The 25,580-nt window shown below is 38.5% G+C and overlaps 1 protein-coding gene across 1 annotated transcript in view; it reads left to right on the top strand.

Moving 5' to 3' along the window:
• The first annotated feature begins 1,774 nt into the window (after nucleotides 1-1,774).
• LOC148860748 (GEM-like protein 1) overlaps nucleotides 1,775-25,580 on the top strand; it is a 42,453-nt gene continuing 18,647 nt past the window's right edge. Inside the window, exons 1-3 of the mRNA XM_088985480.1 lie at nucleotides 1,775-1,856; nucleotides 2,333-2,665; nucleotides 2,758-2,859. Of these exons, the coding sequence (XP_088841606.1) occupies nucleotides 2,383-2,665; nucleotides 2,758-2,859 (385 nt within the window). The 5' untranslated portion in view covers nucleotides 1,775-1,856; nucleotides 2,333-2,382. The remainder of the gene's footprint in view (nucleotides 1,857-2,332; nucleotides 2,666-2,757; nucleotides 2,860-25,580) is intronic.

Genomic DNA, 25,580 nt, shown 5'->3' with positions numbered 1-25,580 from the left:
GAGCAAAAATGAACTATAATTTTGGGTTAAATGTGTTAACCTTTAAATCTTTAATGTCATAAATAAATAATAAAAATAATAAATAGAAAAATAGAAAAATGAAAAAATACATAAACTTTGCAAGAAAAGCATTGAAGGACATGTATAATATCATTTATTTATCATATTAAACAAAAAATACATGTGACATATCAGAATTATTTGTATACACAAAAATACAAAAAAAAATTATAGACAAAATTGAACATATTTATAATTCTATATTTACACTACTATAAAAGATATGAATAAGATTGTGGAACTTTCTTTTGATTAAAATCAATGTTGTAAAAACCGACCCAAAAATGGAATTGCTTTGGCTTCTGGTTTCCAAGTCAACAATTCAATTGTCCAATTTGAGTGGGTTAAACTAGTAAGATGTAAAATAGTAATATATATATATATATATATATATATATATACATTATAATGAGAGAGGAATGTAAAACTTTGAGAATGAGGCAGCTAGTTAAAATTGAAAAGTGAGAAAGAAGAAGAAGAAGAAGAAGAGAAGCATTAGTGGAGGTGGTTGTCACCATATTCATTGATTGTTGTTGCATAATTGTTTGCCTTGAGAAGAAGATGAAGAAGGAGGAGGAGGAGGAGGAATCGCTACCACTGGCTATCTCCATGCTCATCATCATTGCCGCTACAACACAATTTGCCTACTTCGTACATCTCTCTCATCTCTCTAAATTTTTCTTAAATTTCAAATTGTTTGCTTCATTATTGTATCTCTGATTTTAATATAAGATCGACATTTAATCTCTTATTTCTTGCATCGATTTTTCAATTTCTTCATTAGAGTTGCATTTTTTTGTTGTTGTTACAACTTAAAAAGAATCACTTAAATGAGAAAACTCAAAATCAAAATGGAAAAATTAAAAACACCAACTAATTATGGCCATTGAAAATAACCGAACAAGTTAATGAGGTATGAAAGTTTCTTTTTTATTTTTTTTATTTTCTAATTTCTAATTCAAAATAAATAAAAAATTTGGAATTAGTTTGAATGCAACTTGAGAACCGTTGACTGGGTCAAACATTTTAATAGTTAAACCGTTTGGTCAATGGTTCATTGACCATTTCAATGGTTTTTTCTTGTAAGATAGCGGTTCAGGGCCAAAACATAACTGGTGACATGACTAGTTCTCTGGCCAAATGGTTCGATCGTCTAATCTGATCCAATTTTTAAAACAATAACTAAAATGCTGATTTTTAAATTTAGTCATTATTTAATTGTAAGTTTTAATTTGTAAATTGAATTACTACTTTTCACATCATTCAATTCCTTTTATTTAAATATTATATTTTTTTGATAAATGAATAAAAAAAGATATACCAAAAAGATAAAACACTATAAAAAAAAGAGTCTAACCAAATAGGTAGGACGTGATAATGATACTTGAGACTTTATAATTTGATCTCACTATATATATATATATAGATAGATAGATGGGGGTGTTGATAAATAAAACCGAAAAAACAATAACTGTCTTTTGAGGTAAGACTGAACTCTATCTTTTGCCTTTATCAATCTCTTCGTGTGATAAAGAATCCAGCCGCGCGAGAATAGTATATGAATTTTAAGTCATGAAGCGGAGTCTTCAGGAGATCCCGTCCCATCTACCATCTACAGTACAATCCGATCCAGAAGCAATCTGATTCGGACCTGGTATCAAATCCAACCGACCCGTCTACGTCCTCCCGCCTATTGGCACGCTTGAAGAGAATCCTAAAACATAACTACCAGCTCATTTCTGCGTTTAATATTACCGGTCCCTCGAACGACGGTCTCCCTCTGCAGCTACACCGAGGTATGTATCTCTTCATCTTCGTCTCTCTCTCTCTCTTGTATGCAGCTTCCGCCCTTCGTCGAATGTCTCTTCATATTCCTTTTTTAATCTGATTTTTATCCATTCTTATAGATATCTGCAACGATTCTGTTAGTTATGCTCTGATTCTTGATTGCTTTCACGCCTTCATATTTGGAATCTATATTTGATCACATTTTTCTTTTCTCTTCTCGTTTTAGGGTTTTAGTCTGGTAGGTAATATCTCCAATGGGTTCCGTTCGTTTTTTCTTTGTTTAATTATATTTTATTTTTTGGTCGGACAATGAGCATTGAATTTTGCTCAGGTGGGGCTAGGTTGTTTTTTGGGTATCTTTGTTATAATCTCATGTTTCGGAAACCGGATTGGTTTAAGAAAAAAATTCATCGTTGTTGTTCATGAAGACATGCTAAGTTGGTAAAGCCTTAACGTTGATAACCAAATAAATTTTCTCCCACAGATACAAAATAAACAACAAACCCTTAAGCAGATTGCAAGAGAATTGATTCCATGGATCCTTACCATTACAACGTGAATGACCAGAATAACAAGGGCAAAGGAGGTGCTTCAAATTCAAATCAAGAAGGTAATGGAAAGGGGGTCACCTGGGTCATGGGCACGCCCGTTGCACCTCAAGCTCATCCCGTCAATCAACAGGCTGCTACTTGGGTTGCTGGTGATGCGACCCCCTCTGCCCCTCCTATTCAGGCTGGTACTGTCAGTTGCAATGCTCACCCTCAGGTCAGCAATCCATATGTCCAAACAACCCCCGCTCCTGAATCCTCTTCAAAGAGTAAGTAGTCAACTAGCCATGAATAATTTTGCTCTAAATCATTCAATGTATTTTAATCTTATTGATATTCTTCCCTAGCTTATTTGTTTCAGGACATAAGGAGTTGGTTCTCAATGTCTTGGGTTGGTGGGGTAAAAAGCTAGAAGATTGCACTAAAAAAGCAGAAGGTTATGCAGAAAATGTCTGGCAACATCGTAAGTTTTCTTTCCCAGGCATCTCCTCATATGTAAAACCATATTCCTTCCTTTAGATGTTAATCTTTTGTTATTGTTTTTCTTTCTTTTGCTTCATCATCATCATTGTCGTTGTCTAAGCTTTTTTCTAACTCTAGGGAATCCTGTTTAACCATTTTGTTCTGTTCAATGTCATATCCATTATTAAATTATGAGTGCTCAAATGATATCTTATTGCAGCATCACTCTCTATTTGGTTGATACCATACCAGAAAAGACTTCAACAACCTAGAATTACATATCTTTGGTGTAAAGGCTGAAAAGCATTCAAGGAAGCATATAATGACAGATCTGAAGTGTTTTGGTACTTTGAACCAAGTCAAGTAACTTTTGAAATATAATGAAAAATAATTGAGTGCCTCAAGTGAGGTGTAGGCAAGTCCTAGTTTTCCTCATTTGCCCATGTACCTTTACTCTAGCGGTCTAGCGCTATCTATTGGCCCCTCTTTTTGTTTTTGTTCTTCCATAGACTAAAAAAATATTTACTGATCATTGATTCTGTTCCCACAACAATCTTTGTATATCCAATAAAATCATTCTTATTTGTTTAGATCTCTGTCAACCATAAACATTTTATCCATTTACAATATTTTAAAAGATGGAGGCATGAGGACTAGAAAGGTATGAATTAAATTGAGAAAAAAAGTATGGAACTAGAAAAAAGGACTATGCATTCTATATATAAAGTTAATACATCATTTTTTTTTTGTGATGCATACAAAAAAGTGACTTCCTATCTTTTTTTGTCCATTATTTATATAACAGTTAAAGCACATGCTATTACGTGCCATGGCTTCACATCAAAACAACACCCATCCCTTTTTTTGTCTTCATGGGGATACATAACCCTCCCAAAGTTTTAGTCCATTTGTTTTCCTCTCCCCACTCTGCTCACTTCTCTCTTTTCTTGCACATGCATTTCCACTCAACTAGTCTTTATATAAGAAGAATGTATAGATGGATTAACCATGTAGGTATAGTCAAAGGATACAAGGTACCCATAACATTAAAAATAACTGCATTGTTACAAATCCTTGAAGACTATTAGAGGGCTTTTAATGTAAATGAAAACTTGAAAAATTAAAACTTCATTTTTTTTTTTTTTGTAAAAGGTAATGTAAATTTATTCAAACCAAACTCAATTACAGACTGAAATCAGACCCAGGAAGGCAGTCTGAAAACAGCTAGAATTACAACCTCCACCAGGAGCAAGACTGAAATAAATATGACAAGTTTAGATTTCTGAACTCCTCAGAATTAGAAATCCAAGAAATCAACTTGCCCACTGCTCTCTAAATTACATCATCAAGACTTTTAGCTCTATTACAAAAAGTTCTACTATTCCTTTCTGCCCAAATGGACCACTAGACAGCAGCAGGGATTGTCTTCCACATCAAATTCCCTTTCTTACTTAGGCCTTTTGTTTTCCAGCTGCAGTGCTCCTTAACCTACCTAGGCATAACCCAACTGTTACCCATTGATTTGAGAAAATGCATCCAAACCTGAGAGGAGAACAGACAATGAAGCTATGGATATTTAAAAAATCGATTGGATTGGTTCGGTTTGAAAAAATACCCTGTGAGCACCCCTAATTACCAGTCCTCATTGGAGAGAAGCGATGGATGTAGAAATTCATGCCTTACATGAGAATGAAACTTGGGATCTAGTGGTTCCCTCTTCAGATACTTCTGTCGTTGGAAGTCGTTGGGTGATTTGGGTCTACTTTGTTAAGCTGAAGTTTGGTGGTTCATTAGATCAGTACAAGGCTCGTCTTGCTGCTTAGGGTTACACCTAGGAATATGGCATTGACTATGAAGAGACATTCGCTCTAGTTGCCAAGATTACTACAGTCCGTATTCTCTTGTCTCTTTCTGCTGTGCGTTCATGGTCTATTTATCAACTAGATGTGAAGAATGCCTTTCTTCATGGTGAACTAAAGGAGATAATGCACATGAAACTTCCTCCTGGATATAGTTGTGATACCTCCCTTGTATGTCGGTTAAAGAAGCCCTTGTATGACCTCAAACATGTTCCATGGGCATGGTTTGAGAAATTTTGGGATGTTGTTATTGATGGATATAATAGAGTACCTCAGATCACTCTTTCTTTGTTCGTTAAAGATCTCAAGGAATCACAATTCTTCTGTTGTATGTTGATGATATGTTATTGACTGGAGATGATGAGGATGGAATCCAAGAGCTCAAATCTCTTCTTCATAATTCATTTCATATGAAAGATTTGGGTTCTCTTACTTATTTTTTAGGGCCGGAAGTTCAACATAGTAATCGAGGCTACTTTGTTTGTCAGCAGAAATATGCTTATGATCTTATTAAACTTGCTAGTATTACGGACTCCAAACAGGTTGGCACACCTTTGGAGCTCAATCTTAAGTTGTCTATGACAGATGGAAACTTGCTTCCTGATGCTAATCAATATTGGCAACTTGTTGGTTCTCTCATTTATCTCACCATGATCCGTCTAGACATCTCCCATGCGGTTCATGTAGTTAGTTAATTTGTTTCAGCCCCTCATCAACCTCACATGACTGCTGTACATCAGATTATTTGTTATGTTCGTGGCACTTTATCTCAGAGACTATTCTTTCCTCCCTCCTTTCCTATTCAATTGAGGGCCTATGCTGATGCAGATTGGGTAGGCTACCCTGACACCAAACGATCTACTTCAGGGTGGTGTGTTTTTATGGGAGATTCCCTCATTTATTGGAAATGCAAGAAGCAATAGACAAATTCTAAGTCATCTACAAAGGCCAAATATAGGGCTATGTCTTCTACCTGTAGTGAGATAGTTTGGCTCTAGTCTCAACTTGCTGGTCTTGGTCTCCACCTTCCCATCCCTATTCCTTCCTTTCTATTTTGATAACACTAGTGCCGTCAAGATTGCATTTAATTCAGTGTTCAATGAGAGGACTATGCATATTGAAGTGGACTACCACTTTATTAGAGACTTGTTTCTTGTTGGTTCCATCTCTTTTCCTCATATAGCTCCAAACTTGCAGATTGCAAATATATTTACGAAGCCCATGACAAGATCTAGACATTTGTTTCTTGTGGGAAAATTGATGTCGAAAGTTCAGAAAGAGACAACAAATTTGGTGGGTGTGACACAATGTGTCAGTCGACACCCTAAAAGATATATTTATATTAAAAAGGTAAAAGGACAAATCTACCCTTAGTGTACAAAAGAAAAAGAGTACAAAGAATAGTTATACAACAAAGAAAAGTAAAAGTATAAAAATAGCCCTAGGTCTAGATCTTCTCGCAATCTCTACACTTCCCCTCAAACTGATTCCTAGGAATAAGCATCAGTTTGTCCATGAGAAATAGATGCCGAGCCTGAGTCATTGCTTTAGTCAACAAGCCTGCTAGTTGGAGCGTAGAGGAGACATGAGGAAGAGATATGGTACTCTCAAGAAGGAGATCGCGGATGAAGTGGCAATCAACTTTTATGTGTTTGGTGCGCTCATGGAAGACAAGGTTGGAAGCAATTTTAATTGCACTAGCATTGTTTGCATAGAGAGGAATAAACGATGGTGGTTCATGAAGTATTTCAAATAGAAGAGCTCGGAGCCATATGATCTCACTACACATGGAAGACATAGCCCTGTATTCAGCTTTAGTGGAAGATTTGGACATAGTAGCTTGTTTCTTGCACTTCCACGAGATAAGAGAGCTGCCTGAGAATACGCACCAGCTAGTAGTGGACCGTTGGGTGTTAGGGCATTCAACCCAATCAGCATCCGCATAAGCCATAAGGTTAATAGAGGATGAGGAAGAGAAAAATATCTTGTGTGACAGGGTGCCTCACACATATCTAATGATCCGATGAACTGTAGATAAATGAAGTTGTCTTGGGGATCCCTTTATGTTTAGAATTGTACCCCATAAAGGCATACAAAGCTGCTTGTGTAGTTAACTTTGTGCGTTCATGAGTTGGAAGGTGGAGAAAACAAGCACAACCAAAAACCCTGAGCATGGATAGGTCTGGGGGTTTGTGAAAGAGAGATTGAAAAGGAGAAGAGTTATTCAAAACAGGCGACGAAAGACGATTTATGAGATACATAGCAGTGCTGTCTGTCTCCACCCAAAACCAAGAGGGTACATGGTAATCCTATTGAAGTGTTCTGACTACACTCAAGATATGCCAATTCTTCCTTTTTGCTACCCCGTTTTGTTGTGGGGTGCCTGGACAGGATTTTTGGGGTTGAATTCCATGTCGTTTTAAATAATTTTGGAAATCCCCATCAATATACTCTCCCCCTGAATCTGATCGTAGCACACATATTCGAGCATCAAATTGGGTAATAACATACGTGTGAAAGTGTTTAGATACAGTGTACACTTCAGATTTCTTTCGAAGAAAATAAACCCAAGTGAAATAGGTGCTATCATCAATAAAGGTTACAAAGTACTTATATCCCAGTCGCGAGACAATTGGAGACGATCAGACATCACTATGTATTAAATAAAAAGGAACTGTTGCATGCTCAGAGTGAGAAGGAAAAGGTAAAATATGACTCTTACATAAACCACAAGTGATGCAATCTTTATTCACATTCTTAAAGGAAACAATAGAAATAGGTCAACTACCAAAAGCAAATAACTGGTCAAGTTTCTTAGAAATAGGTCAACTACCACGAAGTAGAAGTAGGTGCAATCTTATTCTTCTCAAATTCCAAAGAAAATAGTCTTCACAGTCTACACCCCTTCTCCTTCACCTCCCCAGTTTGTCGGTCTTGTATTAAGCAACCATCAGAAGTGAATGAGACATTGTTACCTTCCTCTACAAGTTGGCCAACAGAAATCAAATTGGTGGTAAGCTTAGGTACAAATAAAGTTTTGATAAATGAAACGGAGATGACTTAGAAGTAGATAAATACAAATTTTTACAGTCAATTGTATCCAATTTTTCATCGTTTGCAGCGATAATATGTTTATTGGGAAGATGGGGTTTGGGATACTGATCAAGAGTGGCCCTTGTCATATGGTTAGAGGCTTCTGAGTCAATGTACCAGAGGTGGTTCGGTGAAGGGCAATAGGTTAATGACTTACTAGACAAACCAATAGTAGAGAGGCTGAAGAGATGACCGGCGACATGAGATGTTGAATCCGTTCTTCAGACATGCCGCCAGAGGTGTAGTTTTGGCCAGCTACAGAAGTAATAGAGGAGGAGGCATCTGAACCATCTACAACAGTCTGATAGGCCTTGTAGCTTCCTTTCTTCTGATTTGATCCACTACCTTTCTAAGGCTGGGTAGGACATTCAGTATTAATATGGCCGACCTGTTTGCAATATGTGCATGTGTTCTTCTTACAATGGGAGACAATGTGCCCATACTCCTTACATTCATAACATTGTACCTTAGAAAAGTCCTTCCCTTTTCGTTTAGTTGCCAGGAAGACAATATCAGTGTTGAAATCTTTCTTTCCATCCAGTGTAGTCTGTGTAGGCAATTTGATTTCTGCTCTCAAAATCTCTCAAAGGATAGTATCTAAGTCAAGAAGCGTTCCTCGACTCAGGATATTAGATTTGACAACTTTAAACTCAGGCCTTAGATGCATTAGGAAATGCATAATTTTTTTCCTATCAAAGTGTTCATGTACTTCATACAACAGTCTGAAGGATCCTTTCCCATGTGAACTAACTCATTTTCTATCCAAAGGTTGATGAATCCGGCATAATATTCCTGGACCTTTCTATCTCCCTGATGGTATGAGAAGATATCAACCTCTATCTGATAATGTCTAGAGGTGTTCAATTGCTAATAAACTTTCTCGAGATACTGGTACATCTCATAGGTTGTCCTGTACCCTCTCATAGGAATAGCAATATCAATTTCAAATGAACCTAGAATCCATGATGTGATTTTTGCGATGTCAATCTTCCACTGCTTCAGTCCCTTAACATCAGAGTCATCAGGTTTAGATATAGAGCCATCCAGATATCCCCAAAGACCCTTAGCTTTGACATGGAATTGAAAGTTAAACTTCCATAATGCGTAGTTCATACCATTGAACTTAATAGAAAGAACCTCCATCCTTTCTGATGCCATTGGAAGACAAAAGGCAACAACACACGCTTCCAGAAAATCAAAAAGATTCAAACTAGAGGAAGAAAAAGAGAATACCTTTCAGCTGATGTTCCAAAAAGGTAATTATAATGTTCTGCCGATGGAATAGTGGATCAAAACCCCTCAAAATCAAAACCTATCCAAACCAAACCAAAGGGATTTAGTAGATTTGCTTTGGGCGACACCAGATCTAAGATTTAAGACTGATTTGATGTCTCTACAAGGAGATCTAAGAAGAAAGGTGAATTTGATGGCGCAGCAGTCCAAAAAAAAGATCTATAAAGTTTAGATCTGTAGCCGATCTAGGAAGAAGATTAAAGGACACTTAAGAACTTCTCAAATACTGTTAGAGAATTCTTGAACCAGTAGTAACTAAGATGTTCAACGAGATGTTATGTGTAGATCAGGCCGTGACCTGCTCTGATACCATGTCAGAGTCAAGTCGAAAGTTCAGAAAGAGAGAAAGAAAGAGACAAGATTTGGTGGGTGTGACACATTTGTTAGTCGACACCTTAAAAGATATATTTATATTAAAAAGGTAAAAGGACAAATTTGCCCTTAGTGTACAAAAGAAAGAGAGTACAAAGAATAGTTATACCACAAAGAAAAGTAAAAGTACAAAAATAACCCTGCGGCTAGATCTTCTCAGTCTCTACAGCTTATGTCCTAGCATTGAGGGGGAGTGTGAACTGTGAGTCTACTTGATGTATTTTATTACTATAATCCCTATTGTACATATTCTTGTTGTTTTCTTATTCTTGTATTTCCTTTTCAGCCCCTCTAAGGGCCCTTTTGTATTTTCTCCTTTTTATCTTTTAGCCCTCCAAGGGGTCCTCTGGGGGTCGAGTATTCAGATTAGACACTCCTGAAACTCTTGCTCTTCTCTCTTCAAACTGGTAGGTTGACAGCAAGTGCATCCATAGAATCTTAAGGGAATGTTGAGAGGAGTCTGGTCACCATACACATGATTAAAGATGGTCTTAAATTAGAGGACATGTAATGGAAATCAATAATCGAGAAAGCTACATGGAAACAACATCACCCAAAACCTTATGTGGCATTTGCATACCAAATAATAAGCTTCTTTTTATCAAACTAAGTAAGATCCATATGATAAAACTACTGGATAACCCTCATCTTTATTAGATATATCCATGTAAACTATATATAGTTATTAAAAATTGTAATGAAATATTGCAAACTACCTAGTGCAAGATTGGAACGGGACTGCAAAAATTTGAATGAACATTAAAAAACAATGAATCATTTCTTTTATTACTAGGGGAAAAGTGTTCTACAATGTTTGGATATTTCATACATCTGACATTGAAGGCTAGGAAGTGTAGACACAAGCAAATTAAGAAAATTAAATGATAGACAAGGATCTATCAGCAATTTTAACATTGTCTCTAATTGAAAGGACATTGTAGGTCGAAAACAGGGAAGGTGTGTGTGCTAGTCATATGACTGGACGCTCTAGAATCAATATCGATGTAGAATTAGATGATATGAGATTTGCATGATTAGTAGAAGCATGCTTGCTTGACTGGCAAAAGATGTAGAAGCAATAGCATTACTCCTCTGTAACTCCAACTTAGAAACCAATCTATTGTACCTGGTCATCTCTTCCTTATCATGTACAAGGAACTTTAGAGAACCGATACTAGGAGCAGTACTTCTAGCCATACTAGCTTTGGGCCTTTTACTGATTAACCACTGACATTGTTCCATTGTTTCACTTCTTAAAACATGGAGAAAACCCATGCAACTTGTAGTTCTTTTGCCTTGTCTTAAACTGTCTACAAGTATGTGCATTTGTCATCCTCTCTTTAATCGCTTTTCTTAGTAGTTGTCTTGCTAGAAGAAAATGCATTATGAGCACTACACCAAAGAATAAGCCTCATCAATAGGAGTTTCTTTTCCTCCCAAGGAGAGGCTAGGTGATAGGAGGGCACATTGTTGCGTAGGTGAAGGATTATTATTATTTTTTTAAATAAAAACCATGACCCCTAGGGTGATTCCTCGAGTTCCATAGTGACCAGAAACCATCTTTCAATAGTAATTATCTATAACCTTCATAAAAACTACAGACTTTATATTAAAACATGAAAACCAGCATATTCATGAGAAGAAAAGGAAAAAAGAAAAAAAATCAAAAAGCATACTGGTTAGGATGGAATGCATTTATTGGACAAAGTTTTAAGTTCTTGCTTATCAGTGCAGGTTTCAAAGTCTTTGAGGGTTCAAGAAAACATTCACCAACACGTTTGTTGATTGAACAAAAAAATGGTAATAGAAAAAGATAGTATATAAACCTACAAATTATTAATTTCATTTAATAATGCCTATTTTATTATCATTTTTTTGAAGAATAAGGATAAAAAGATTTTATTAAAAGGAAAACAAGTACAATCAGATCAGGTGTCAAGGACCTTCAAGGTGACACACTAGTATATCGGTCCAAATTAAAAAGATTTGCGTTACAAGCTTGGATCTCAAGAAGATAGAAATTTTCTGTGAAGTCTGAACTTCTTGTTTGCTCAAATTCTTTAATGGAGAGAACCCATTCTGTGACGACTTTTCCAACTAATGCAACCACAGCTTCAAGACTCTTTTCTTTATCCTCAAAGAGCCTTCTATTCCTCTCACACCACACAGTCCAGCACACTGCAAATGGTATGCAGCTCCAAACAATTCTGGCTTTCTTGCTTTCTCTGAACCTTGGCCAAGAAGAGAAAATTTCTGCTGTTGAGGAAGGCTGGAAAGTGGGAACTCCAAAAAGGAAGGAGTAGTATCTCCATATAAAGTCTGCCCATTTGAAGGAGAAGAACAAGTGGAAAGAAGATTCTTTCTCCAACTTACACATGTAACAGTAGCTAGCCATGATGAATCCTCTGCTCTTCAAGTGTTCTGATATGAGAATACTATTCTACACAATCAACCAAGCAAAGCCTTCAAATCTCGGAGGGACTGGATTCCCACACATCCCACTTGATCACTTGCCACGTGTTCTTTGATGAGACCCAAGTAGAAAGATTTCACTGAAAGCTTTCCATTCCTGCATTCTTTCCACCACAGACCATCCTGATTAGCTGAACAGATTTTTGTTTTCTCTAACTTGTTCAACAGCAGTGTACACTTTCCACCTCTCGATCAAGCAGAGGCCTTCTAAACTTGGGGCTCCAACTTGTAAGTCTTGGACAGATGTCACATAACTTCCCTGCCCCACACCAATCATCTTCCCAGAACCTTACTCTAGACCCATCTCCTACATTGATACTTATAAAATTCTTGAAGTCTTGGTTATAAAACTCATTATACCCTTTCAAAGACTTACTCCATATGAGTTTGAAACCTCCCTCTACTCCCACCCAAATCTTACCACTCCATATTTCCCCACCACCACTGTTTTCCACAATGCTTCCCTCTCCTTCTCCAACCCAAATCTCAAAAGCCATTTACCTAACAAGGTTTTGTTAATGGTCTTCACCCTTCTCAACCCAGCACCCCCCCCTTGCTTTTGGCCTGCAAACCTTATCCCACTTCACTAGGTGAAGCATCTTATGCCTCTTTGCCCCTTCTCATGGGAAGTCCCTTTGAAGCTACTCTATCTTGTTGGCTATTTCTGTTGGTACTTTCAGCAAGGAGAGGGTAATAGGTGGGAAGACTCGACCACACACTTCGGATAAGTGTAATTCTACCTCCTAGTGAGAGGTATCTTGCCTTCCACTTTTCCAATCTGATCTCCACTCTCTCAATGAGGGGTTTCCACATGCTAACTGAACCAAATTTGGCTCCAACTGGGAGACCCAGATAAGAGAATGGAAGCACCCGTATCCTGCACTCCAGAACTGCTGCAAACTGTGCCATGTCTTCTTGCTCTGATCTCTCTAATTACTATCTGATTACTTTTCTCCAGATGATTTACTTTCAGGCCTGTTAGCAACTCAAAGTTAGCTAACAGCGCCCTTACATTCAGCACCTGATCTACATATGCATCTAAGAAAATACGAGTCTTGTCCACAAATTGCAGATGGGATATATAAGGTCCTTCTGATCCTGCATGAAAGCCTTCCAACCAACCCTGCTGAACTCCTATTTTCAATAATAAATTTAGGACTTCTATTACCAACACAAACAGTGGGGAAAGTGGATGCCCTTGTCTCAGCCCCCTAGAAGCTTGAAAGAACTCTGTAGACACCCCGTTGAGAAGCAATGAAAAAGAGACAGATGAGATACTACCGTATATCCAACCCCTCCATTTTCCCCAAATCCCATAAGCCTTTGGACTTCCTCCAAAAGTCTCCACTCCACATGATCATAAGCTTTTTAATATCTAGTTTGCACACCAAACCGGGTCTCCCACTTCATATCCTCGAGTCATTACACTCACTTGCCACCATCACACCTCCAGGATTTGTCTCCCTCCCACAAAAGCCATTTGGGTTTCACCTATTACCTCATGAAGCACTTCCTTCAGTCTACTTGATAGGACTTTGGCCAAGAGTTTACAAGGGCCACTTATTAAACAAATTTTGTTTATGTTAACAGTCCCTGCCTCCGTCTGTAATAGTGCAATTAAGGTTGAATTAACTCTCATTTCCAGATTTTTGTTTGCACAAAATCCCTTGATTATTTCCATGAAATCATCTTCCAAGAAATGCCAACATTGCTTTATGAAATTAAAATTAAACCCATCAGGTCCCGGAGATTTATCTCCATTGATCCTCTTCAAGGCCTCCTTAACTTCTCCCATCAGGTCCCGGAGCTTTATCTCCATTGATCCTCTTCAAGTCCTCCTTAACTTCACCCTCCTCAATTTCCTTTTCCAATCATTCGGATGCTCTCTCAGTTTTCTTGATTCAACATTTCCCAGAGAAATCCATCCCCATTGTCTCCCTGTATACAACTTATTGTAAAAGTCCACCACTAGTCTTTGAATTTCATCCCTGTTTTCAGCCTCTTCCTCCCCTACCTGAATTCTAGTAATCAGATTCCTTCTTCAATCCTGTCTTCAGCCTTCTTCATGGAAGAAGGCTGTGTGGAAGTAACCAAACATTTTCAAATCTAAAAGGCCTCAGATCTGATATCTCTGTATATTTTCTTAACAGAATTGGTTTGCGGTCTGATAAATACTTCTGTAAAGGTTCCTGCACTAGATCTCTCACGTGCTCCCTCCAATCCCCGGAAAGAAGAAATCTATCCAGCCTTCTTAGGATCGCTGAATATTGACCATTTGACCATGTGAACTTTCCATCACTCAAGGGAAGGTCAGACAGCTCACGGTCATTGATAAAATCCTCGAACTTCCTCATTCCCACACTAATTCTCCTCTCCCTCTCCCATTTCATCTCACTTCTCCTTTTGACAACATTAAAATTTTCCTCCCAAGCACCATGGGCCCTCCCAACTCTGTTGAACCCTACTCTAACTCCTCCCAAAACTCCATTTCTCCCCCTCCTCATTTGTCCCATACACATTTGTCGCTCCCCAAGCCCATTCCCCTTCTACCTCTTGTAAGTAGACTGGCACCAAAACCTTCCCGTGCAAGACCCCTAATTTCCTAAAAACACTAGAATCCAACAAAATGACCAAACCCCCTGCCAGCCCTTCTGCATTCAACTCCAGCTAATCTCTGCTTCCCCTTCCTCAGATTTCATGCATTATTCCTATGCCAAAATTTTCTAATTTCGAGGATACAAGGCGTATCGTATCGAAATTTTGAACCTTTCTCACCAATGACCTCCTATTCCCCTCCCTTAGACCCCTAACGTTCCAACTTAATAACTTCATCCTCCTCCCTTCCTTTTATCTTCTCGGCACCTCCACACTACATCCTTCAGTTTTCTTCTACATTGTGTTCCTCCTCTCCCCATTCTTCATCCCAACTCTTTCCTTTTTACTTCTTTTGCTCTTCTTGGCTTTCATTTCCTGTTTGTTTTTTCTCGATTTTTTTGAAGGCTAGTTTAGCAGATCCCTCTTCTCCCCAAAAAAAGAGGCCGAGTGACTTTCCTACTGCAACCTCTTTGTCGACTCACTTATTTAAATTCAACTCCCCCTTTTTATCTATCACACAACTTCCCCTCTCGGTCGCTTCCTATGTTTCTCCTTGAATGTTTTGCTCTATCACTCCTTCCTCTTGGTCCCCCTTTCTTGCACTCAAATTCTTTTGCACCCCTTTTATCTCCTAGCCTAGCCTCGATGTCTTCATTTTGTTGTAGACCTTCTTTTGCCCACTCTTTCCTTCTATCTCTCCCTACTGCTTCCTCTTCCCCACACTTTCCCTACCTTTCTCTACCTCTTCCTTCCTCCTTCCAGAACCTTCGCCTACTACCCCCGTAGGAATACACTTGCTCCGCTTGGTCTACACTCACAACCTCTGGGTGATCAATACACTATGGCTAGTTCCCCTATTTTGGAGTCTCTTTTGATATTTCTGGTTCGGTGGATTGGGTTGGATGTTTGGTTTCTCTCTTCCTTCTATTCCTTTCTCTTAGCACTGTTGTCGACTTCCCATCTTTTGCAGATTTCATTATGACCCAAAGCCACTCCTCCCTTCCTCTTATCCTCTCCGGTTTCTTATTCCTCTCACCTTTAGTCTTTTTCTTTCCAATCTCCTTTTTAATACTCCAAAATCCACGAGCAGGACTCCCTGGAGTTCTTCGTCTTGCTATGGGCCCCACATATTAATTCCTTCCCCCCTTTTCCTTATTAATTTCTTCTCTTCCAAATGTCTTTTTCGGTTTACATCATCACTGGACTTTCTCTCCATCTCTTTTGCCACATGCCCTTTTATCCTTGCATCATTTGAAATACCCACTTTGCCCTTTGTTAGATCCCCTCCCTCTATCTCCTTCCTTGTTTTGATGGTGGTGGCTCGTCTCCCTCTCCCTTGCCTCATTCTCCTGCTCCTTTTGGTTAGGCTTCCACTTCCTCGGTTCCTTCGTCTCGTCTGATGCCTTACCCCTTCTCATCAAACTTGGGAAAGTGAAATTCTCCCCTTCTACTAATAATCTCAGGTCATAGGTCTCACCTGCGAACCTCAAGATTGCATTGGCTTGGGATGTCTCACCTACTAGCAACCTCACCATTTCCAACTTATCCTACGATCTGTTCTTGTCATCGAACTGCAAGAACTCCCTGCAATAGCTTCCTATCATCTCAAAAGTGGCTATACTTCAAGCGTGTAGAGGGATACCGACTACGTTTATCCACACAACCCTCCTCTTTCTTTGGGCAGACAGTGCACCAGCCGCTAGAAACCACCAATCTAGCCAGAGGTCAAGCTCTCTCTCCTTTGGTGACTCTTGCCTCAAAGTTAGCTCTGCCGCCTCCTTGCTGTGGAACATGAACAGAAACAAACCTCCGTTCGGTTTCCTACTCCCATCAGCTTCTCCTTTCTCCACTTGATCGTCGCCCATACCTCTACCTTCTCCACTTCCAAATCCACTCCAACAAACCTTCCTACTAAGCTCGATTCCAGCACCTGCATTCATTCCTCCATCTTTCCTATCCTCCTAACATCAACTTTAATACATTTTCCTTACTTCAATGTCATCCCTCACACATTGATGTAGCGACTTTGCTACATGGATCACCAATTTGTTTACCTTTTCAAAAACAAGAATTTACCCCCCATAGTTGGCTGATCTATTCATCAGCTAAGCTATAGAATCTTTCATCATAAAAGGCAAAGCCATATGGTCGAAGATGCGCTTTTAGGTGATAGGGCCTCATCTATTTTATTATCATAATCTTAAGAAACAAATAATACAAAAATATTTCATAGTGCCATGTACAAAATGGGTAGGTGCTTAAGCAAAGTGACCCTCCATGGATGCCTTGTCACCTAGGTGCCTACCTAGGCATTACCTTGAGAACTATGTCTGCATCTTTATTATCTAAAATTTAGGGACATGACCATCTATAAACTTAAGCACATGATTCTGCTCTAGATGGGCCATGCACATCTTTGCATTATTCTCATCATTCCATGGGAAGGACTAGTGGTGATCTTAATTCTTCCCATATTCCACTCAGTGTAATAAATATTAAGGAAGACACTGCTCCTCTATCTAAAATAAAAATCTTTTGATTCAACTAATAAATTTTTGTAACCTTTTCATTGTCCCTGTTGTATATCTTAACTTCCCTTTTCTGCTAACATAAATCTTCATGGATTGAGACCAGTCCAGTAGTTTGTTCTATCAAGATGTATGTTAGTAATAAGAAAGCTGGGCCCATCAGAAACACCTTCCCCAACCATGGCAAAGGGAAGAAGTAGAAAAGAGAATGTGGCAAAGGGAGCAAATACTGATAAAAAAAACATATTAAGAGAACAAATGGCAAAGGGAACAATGGAATCAGAAGCCAAAAGAAAGTTACAAATCAACAATCACGCAGGCCACTCCCATCAAGGCTGAAAGATCATCTCAGTCATCGTTTTTTGAATCACAACCTTTGTGAATGGGGAATGCATAGTCGGCCTAACAGTACAAAAGCAATTGCTCATTGTTCAGAAAACCGGACCGGACTGGTTGAACCATGACCTAGGCCTTGGCCAGTATGGTCATATGTTAAGAACCATAATTCATGAAAAACCAGTCAGAACTGGCTGACCGGTTGGTTTAACCAGAAAACCAATAAACGGGTCCCGGTTTTATAGAACTGCCTTAGCCACTAAATGAATGGAGTGTTAATGGCAAGATTGAACCCATAACCTTTCTATTGTGTATTTTGTCTTATTTCCATTGGTCCATCTCTTTTATTTGTGTACATTTATGACTCTTTAATGTATATATTGCTTTAACGCACATGTTTTTTAAACAAAATGTAAGTTGAGAGACTTGAACCATGGTCACTTACTTTAAAAACTAAGGTTTTAACCATTTACCCATTACATTCAAATATAATAGCATTTGTAAAATATATTATATGTAGTGTTTATGAAATTTGCAATGTATATTATGTCATCATGGTTCAAACTCTGGTTTGACTGTAGTTGATCCTTTGACCCATGAACCTCTCCCTTTTCTGGTCATATGCCCTGTTTGGTTCTCTGAACATTGCAATTTCCAGATTCTAAACAACATAAACATTGAACGATTAACATCCAATAGCATAATAACTTCAAGTAGGGGTTCCATTATAGCATGGCAGCATATATGAAATCTAGAAAATAATAAAAACTGATGAGGGACTTCCTATGGGAACCTGGGGAAGAGAAAAATGATCACTTGATTAGGTGGGAGGTGGTGTGTCAAACCAAAAAAGGAGGCCTAGGCATAGGGAATGTGGTGAGTAAAAATGAAGCTCTTTTAGGTAAGTGGCTTTGGAGGTGGCCCTTGGAGAGGGAGAGGTTGTGGCATGAAGTAGTGAAGAGTATCCATGGCTATTCTGAATTGGGTTGGGACGCGGGGTTATCCCGAAAGGCTTTGCTCACAACACCTTGGAAGGCTACTTTTGGCATTCTCCCAAAGTTCATAAGATTTGTAAGGTATGATGCTTGTTCTGGAAACTCCATCCCTTTTTGGGAAGATATTTGGGTGAGCACTCAACCCCTAAAAGACTGCTTTCCTTCTCTCTATTTCATCTCCCTCTTTAAAAAGAAATCCATTTCATGGTTTCTTTCACCCCCCGGTTCGCCCTTTGGCTTTAAATTGGGGTTTTGGGTATCGAAGAGGGTTAAGGGATGAAGAACTTTGTGTTTCAGAGCTCTTGTTGCTTGTAGACTGGATGTACCTGGACCCCCTAACCCAGATGAAAGGGTTTGGTCTCTAACCCTGGTTGGCTCCTTCACTTGTGCTTCTTTCTTTAAAGCCCTTTGTTCCAACCCTTTCTCTCAGGTTTTCCCTGTTAAAGAGGTCTGGTCAAGGCCAATTCCTCCTAAAATAGCAGTGTTCTGTTGGGAAGCCTATTTGGGTAAGATCAATATGATGGAAAACTTGAAAAAAAGAAACCCTACTTGTGTTTGTCCCTAAATTGGTGCTTTATGTGTAAAATGAAGGGTGAGGATTGTAACCATTTGCTGATAACATGCTCTTTTGCTGCCATTATTTGGAACTTTTTGGTGCAGGTGGAACTTGCCTTCCGAAGTAAAGTTGCTGTTCGCTCCGGCTGCCTTTGGGAGATTGACAAAAAGAGGGAAGCTAATGTGGAAATGTCTTAGAGCCGCTACCTTGTGGACATTATGGGAGGAGAAATGCTAGAATATTTCAAGAAAAGGAAAGAAGTCTTGCTGAAATTAAGGAATGCATATTGACAAGGACAGTCTTGTGGCTGAAATCTTCACGCTTGTTGGCAAATTACTCCTTTGACGACTTAGGAGAAACTGGGCAACAGTGGCTTCTACAATCTCCACGAAGAACAAATCACAAGCTGAATGGAAATCCCCACCGGATGGAATGGTAAAATTGAAATTTGATGGTAGCTGCCAAGGTAACTCAGGGCCATCTGGAATAGGAGGGATCCTGAGAGACAAGGACAATAACATGTTGTCTTTATTTTCAGGACCAGTGGGTGTTGGTGATTCTGTAACGGCAGAGATACTAGCAGTGGTACAAGGTATACAGATGGCTAGTTATCTTGGAGTGAATAATTTGATAGTAGAAGGGGATTCCAAGGTAGTAGTGGGCTGGTTGACAAGTCCAGAAACAGCTCGTTGGGGCTACAGGGATCTGTTAAAGAAAGTTAAATGGCTGACAAGAAATATGTCAGTCAGGTTTCAGTGGGTCAGCAGATTAGCAAATGCAATGGCTGATTCTCTGGCCAGGCAAGGAGTGTCAAGGGGAGATCTGTTTTGAGCCACTTTATAATTGTGCTTCAGGCTGGTGTATGTTCAGTGGTTATGGTTCAGTCCTAGGGGGTGGTAACACCTCGTGCCTCCTCCTAAACTGACTGTATTGTTGTTATTTGAATTAATAGAACTATTCTCATTTATCAAAAAAAAAAATTGCCACCTAAAAAAATTCTCAGATCAATTCTAGATTGTTCCAAATTATGTTACACACCAAACAATGTAGAAAATCATCCCAAAAATACCCAATTGAGCGAACCGATCTATAACTCCACATCTGATTTATTCTGAAGGTTTTCACAAAACTTCTTGAAAAGATATATACTGTATTCTGATCTCCATGAACCTTATATAAAAATTTTCCTCAATTCTTTCTCTTTCAGAATCTAGGGTTCTCCAAACATGGGTTCACTTTGTCCGTATAGCTGCTGGAATCATCTGTGTGGTTGATGATGATAGCAATCTCCTTGGTTGCTTAGTTTATTAAGAATGCCTGTCCAACACTCCAAATCTAATCTGCTTTGATACCAACTTGCAAGTGATGTGTTGTGTGCGACAAAGAAAGAAAGAAAAAGGACAATTGAAGGAGAAAGAATAAAAGAGTAAGAAAAGTTTTTCCACACCCACTCTTTCTATTACTTATGAGAGTTACAAAAGAGGTTTAAATAGATAAATATGCCCTCATATAACATAACTCATGTACTGCTACATTTACCATTAAAAGCAAGAAGTCCATGGAGAATATATGGCAAGATCTGGTTACAAAAGATTTTACCATGACATATGGTATTTATTATGTTGCAAAATATAGAGGGAGAAAAGTAGAAGATTTTCTTTATTGATGATGAAAACATATTGAGCATACACCTTGAATAAGAAAAGATAGGAAAGACAAAACCCCTAGAATTTCTCTCAATCAGGGATTGACTAAATCTTTCCCTTAATCCTAGGATATGACTTTCCTAAATTTATTCAAATCAAATCATATCTTTCTTAATTTGCCGCAAATTCTGTCTTTCTTAATTTTCCGACACTCTCCCTCAAGTTGGTGCAAAGATGTCTATCATGCCGAACTTGCTAACTTGAAGTTCAAATGGCTGTCTCAACAAGCCCTTAGTCAAAACATCTGCAACTTGCTGCGTGGTTAGTACAAACGGAGTGCAGATTATTCCTTTTTTAAGCTTCTCCTTTATAAAGTGTCTGTCAATCTCAACATGTTTAGTCCTGTCATGTAGAACTGGATTATGAGCAATGCTGATAGCTGCCTTGTTATCACAATACAGTTTCATCGGAAAGCTCACTGGTATCTTAAAGATCTGCTAGCACCCTCTTTAGCCAAAGAACCTCACACTCCTTGAGCCATTGATCTGAATTTAGCCTCAACACTACTTCTAGCAACTACACTTTGCTTCTTGCTTCTCTAAGTAACTAAATTGCCCCAAAGAAATGTGTAGTATCCCGAAGTTGATCTTCTATCAATGATCGAGCCTGCCCAGTCCGCATCTATATACATCTCAACCCCTCTCTTCTCATTTTTCTTGAAGAAGAGTCCTTTTCCTGGTGTGCCTTTTAGGTACTTAAGAATTCGATACACAACTTCAAGATGTTCTTCGTACGGGGAGTACATAAATTGATTCACCATACTCATAGCGAAGGCAATATCAGGACGTGTATGTGACAAGTAAATCAATCTTCCTACCAGCCTTTGGTATCTTCCTATATCTATTGGAACCCCATCTTTAACTTCTCCAAGTTTAGTATTAACTTCTAGAGTGTCTGAAGGTTTGCATCCACTCATTCCAGTTTCTTTCAAGAGATCTAAAATATATTTTTGTTGCGAAACCACAATGCCCTTCTTTGATCTTGCCACTTCCATTCCAAGAATGTACCTTAGCTGGCCTAAGTCTTTTATCTTGAATTCCTTGGCTAAGCTCTGCTTTAGTCTGCTCATCTCTTTAATATCATCTCCAGTCAAGATTATGTCATCAACATAGACAATTAGAACCGAAACCTTGTCTTTGGTGGATCTTTTTGTGAAAAGAGTATGATCAAATTGCCCTTGACTATATCCTTGACTTTTAACGAACCTTGTGAATCTTTCAAACCAGGCTCTGGGAGGCTGCTTAAGTTCATATAGAGATTTTTTTAGCTTGCATACCTTAGTTCCAAACTTCTCAGTGAAACCAGGTGGAGGCTCCATATATACTTCTTCCAAGTCTCCATTCAAAAAGGCATTCTTCACATCCAGCTGATTCAGTGGCCAGTTAAGATTAGTTGCAACAGATAAGAGTACTCGAACTGTATTTAGCTTCGCCACTGGAGAAAAGGTCTCAGAGTAGTCTACTCCATATGTTTGAGTAAAGCCTTTAGCTACTAGGCGAGCCTTGTATCTCTCCAAGGATCCATCTGAGTTGTACTTCAGAGTAAACACCTATTTACAACCAACAATTGTCTTTCCATCTGACAGGTCCACTTTCTCCCAAGTAGCTTTCTTTTCCAAAGCTCTCATCTCCTCAAAAAACTTCTTTCCACTCAGGAACATTTAGAGCCTCCTGGATACTGTTAGGAATGGATACACTAGACACTTGTGAAATAAAGGCACAATATGAAGGTGAAATATTTTTGTAAGATACAAAATTTGACAGAGGATGTTTTGTACAAGACTTAACACCTTTCCTAAGAGCAATGGAAAGATCAAGCTGACTGGAAGAATTAGAATTACCTAGAGGAATATTTTCAGGGATTTTTGGAGAATTATCATGAATTTCATGATCCAACCTTAGATCAGATTCTTGTTGATGCTACGGAATAGTGCCTCTCTTTTTCTGTGCTAGATATTCCCTTGAATATACATGGCTTTTATACTGTTTCACACACATCTCTGTTGTTTTAGCTTTTTCATTTTGAGACGGCATCACCAAAGGTTGTTCATTTTCAATATTTAATTCATTTATTTCCACTAATTTTGCATTTTCTGCCTCACTTTCTTTCGGTGACTAGTTGTGAGGAACATCATTATGGACAAATTCAAACATTAAATCAGAATCATCTAAAAAACCATCTTCACTAGTGTTGCTCTCCCCCTGAAGATGGGAGTTGCTGTAGTATGAGGTTCCTTCAAAGAATGTGTCATTCATAGTCACAAACATCCTTTTCAAAACTGGATCAAAGCATTTGTAACATCTCTGATAAGTGGGATAGCCTACAAAAATACATTTATGTGCTTTTGGATCAAGTTTTGAATGTTTAGGATCATGGTTATGAACAAAGGCCACACTTTTAAGGGAATGTTTGTCACTAGCCGAGAGTTTGGAAAACAGTCAATGAAAACCTGTATGGGTGTTTTGAAATCCAAAATTAGTGTAGGTAGTCTGTTAATCAAATAAGTGGCTGTTAAAATGGTTTCTCCCTAAAGATACTTAGGAACCTTAATTTGAAAACTTAGGGCTCTAACAACTTCAAGATGTTTGTTTTTCCTTTCAGCCAACCCATTTTGTTGAGGTGTATTATTACACGAACTTTGGTGTACAATTCCTTTCTCAACAAAAAAATTCCCTAACACATTGTTAAAAAATTCCTTTCCATTATCACTTCGAAAAATTTTAATATGAGTCTGAAATTGTGTTTGAACCATGTTATAGAAATTTTTGAGCACAGTTTCAACATCAGATTTCTCTTTTAAAAGGAAAATCCAAGTTAGCCTAGTATGATCATCAATAAAAGTAATGAACCAACGTTTTCTAGAAAGAGTTGTTACTCTAGAAGGGCCCCAAACATCACTGTGAATCATGGTAAATGGTTTTGATTTTTTATACGGTTGAGACTGAAAAACAACACGATGATGTTTTGCTAGTTCACAAGATTCACACTTGAAAACTGAATGATTTTTATTCTTGAATAACTTGGGAAATAGATGCTTTAAATATTGAAAGCTAGGATGTCCTAATCGGTAATGCCATAACAAAATTTCACTGTCACTAGAAACAGAGATAGAGCTGAAACAAGTCTGTCGGTCTTGCCTTCCAAAGGTAGATTCTTTATTAAAGAGGTAGAGACCACCATCTTGTTTAGCACCACCAATCATCTTCCTCGAGGTTAAATCCTGAAATTCACAACAAGAAGACCAAAAATTAACTCGACAATTATGATCAAGGGTTAGTTTGCTGACTAATAAGAGATTGCATGATAGGTTAGGAACATGCATAACATCTTTGAGGTTTAGAGAAGGAGAAATAGATACAGTTCCTTTCCCAGCAACAGTAGCAAAGGAACCATTTGCAATCTTAACCTTTTGATTCCCTGCATAGGGTGTATATGAAGAAAAGATTGCGAAGTGCCAGTCATATGATCAGTGGCACCTGAATCTAGTATTTAGGAGCCATTAGATTTGGTACAAGCAATGGCTACAGTGAAAAAATTACCTGACTGAGCTAGAGAGCAGGATGGGTTAGAATTTCTTAACGATTGAGATTGAAACATTTTATATAAGTGCTCTATTTGTTCCTTTGTGAAAGGAAGAGACTCTGAGGGTGATTGCTGCCCTGGATCCGAGTTGCTTACTTGAAGTGCGCGGACATCTCCCCCTGACTTGTTGTCACTGCCTGATTTTTTCTTCCAACCCGCTGGTTTCCCGTGCAGCTTCCAGAAGGTTTCCTGAGTATGCCATGGCTTTTTACAATGATCACACCAAGGCCTCTGCTTTCCTCCTCGTTTCTCTCCGTCTAAGTCTGTACCTCGGGCCACAAGAACGGACCCTTCATTCTTTGTTTTTGTTTCACTAACATTCTTTAACATCACTTGCCGCCGTGCTTCTTCTCTACGCACTTCTGAAAAAACCTCTCTCATAGTAGGCAAGGACTTTCGTCCTAAGATACGTCCCCGAACCTCATCAAGTTCTTTGTTCAAACCAGCCAAGAAGACAAAAACCCGACCTCTTTCTATCTTCTTTTTGTATCGAGCACTGTCACTAGGACTTTCCCATTCTTCTTCTTCAAATAAATCCAACTCTTGCCAAACAACCATCATCTCATTATAATAAGCTGTTACTTCACGTTCACCTTGCTGCATCTTCCACATTCGGGTATTCAGTTCGAACAATTGTGAATGGTTGTCCAAATCTGAATAGGTTTCCCTAACAGCTTTCCACACATCGCGAGCCGTCGGCAGAAACATGAATGGTTTTCCAACCACATGATCCATAGAATTGATCAACCAGGCGGTAACCATAGAATTTTCAGAACGCCACTGCCTGTACTTTGGATCATCAGTGGCTGGCGGTTTCACTTCGCCATTCAAATAGCCGAGTTTCCCTTTGCCGTCAATCACCAACCGCACGGACTGAGACCACTCAAGATAATTTTTTCCATTCAATTTGTGAATGGTAATCTGAAGGGAATTCTTAGAAAGAGAAATAGCAGTTGGCTGAATACCTCCCTCCGAAGACATCACACCACTGGTAGCATCCGAAGATGCTGAACCTGAGCCAACCATGGTGGCTTGTTGCGAAATATAGAGGGAGAAAAGAAGAAGATTTTCTTTATTGATGATGAAAACATATTGAGCATACACCTTAAATAAGAAAAGATAGGAAAGACAAAACCCCTAGAATTTCTCTCAATTAGGGATTGACTAAATCTTTCCCTTAATCCTAGGATATGATTTTCCTAAATTTGTTCAATCTAGTCTTTCCTAAATTTATTCAAATCAAATCATATATTTCTTAATTTGCCGCAAATCTTGTCTTTCTTAATTTGCCGACATATTATATAAAAACCTTTGCATCGACTGCCCTGATGATTC

Source organism: Nelumbo lutea, chromosome 4 (assembly GCF_056320005.1).
Source record: "Nelumbo lutea isolate HS-2025 chromosome 4, American lotus-T2T, whole genome shotgun sequence".
NCBI classification, from domain to species: Eukaryota; Viridiplantae; Streptophyta; class Magnoliopsida; order Proteales; family Nelumbonaceae; genus Nelumbo; species Nelumbo lutea.
Note: the sequence above shows the minus strand (reverse complement) of the source record. Positions and strands in the feature narration are given on the sequence as shown.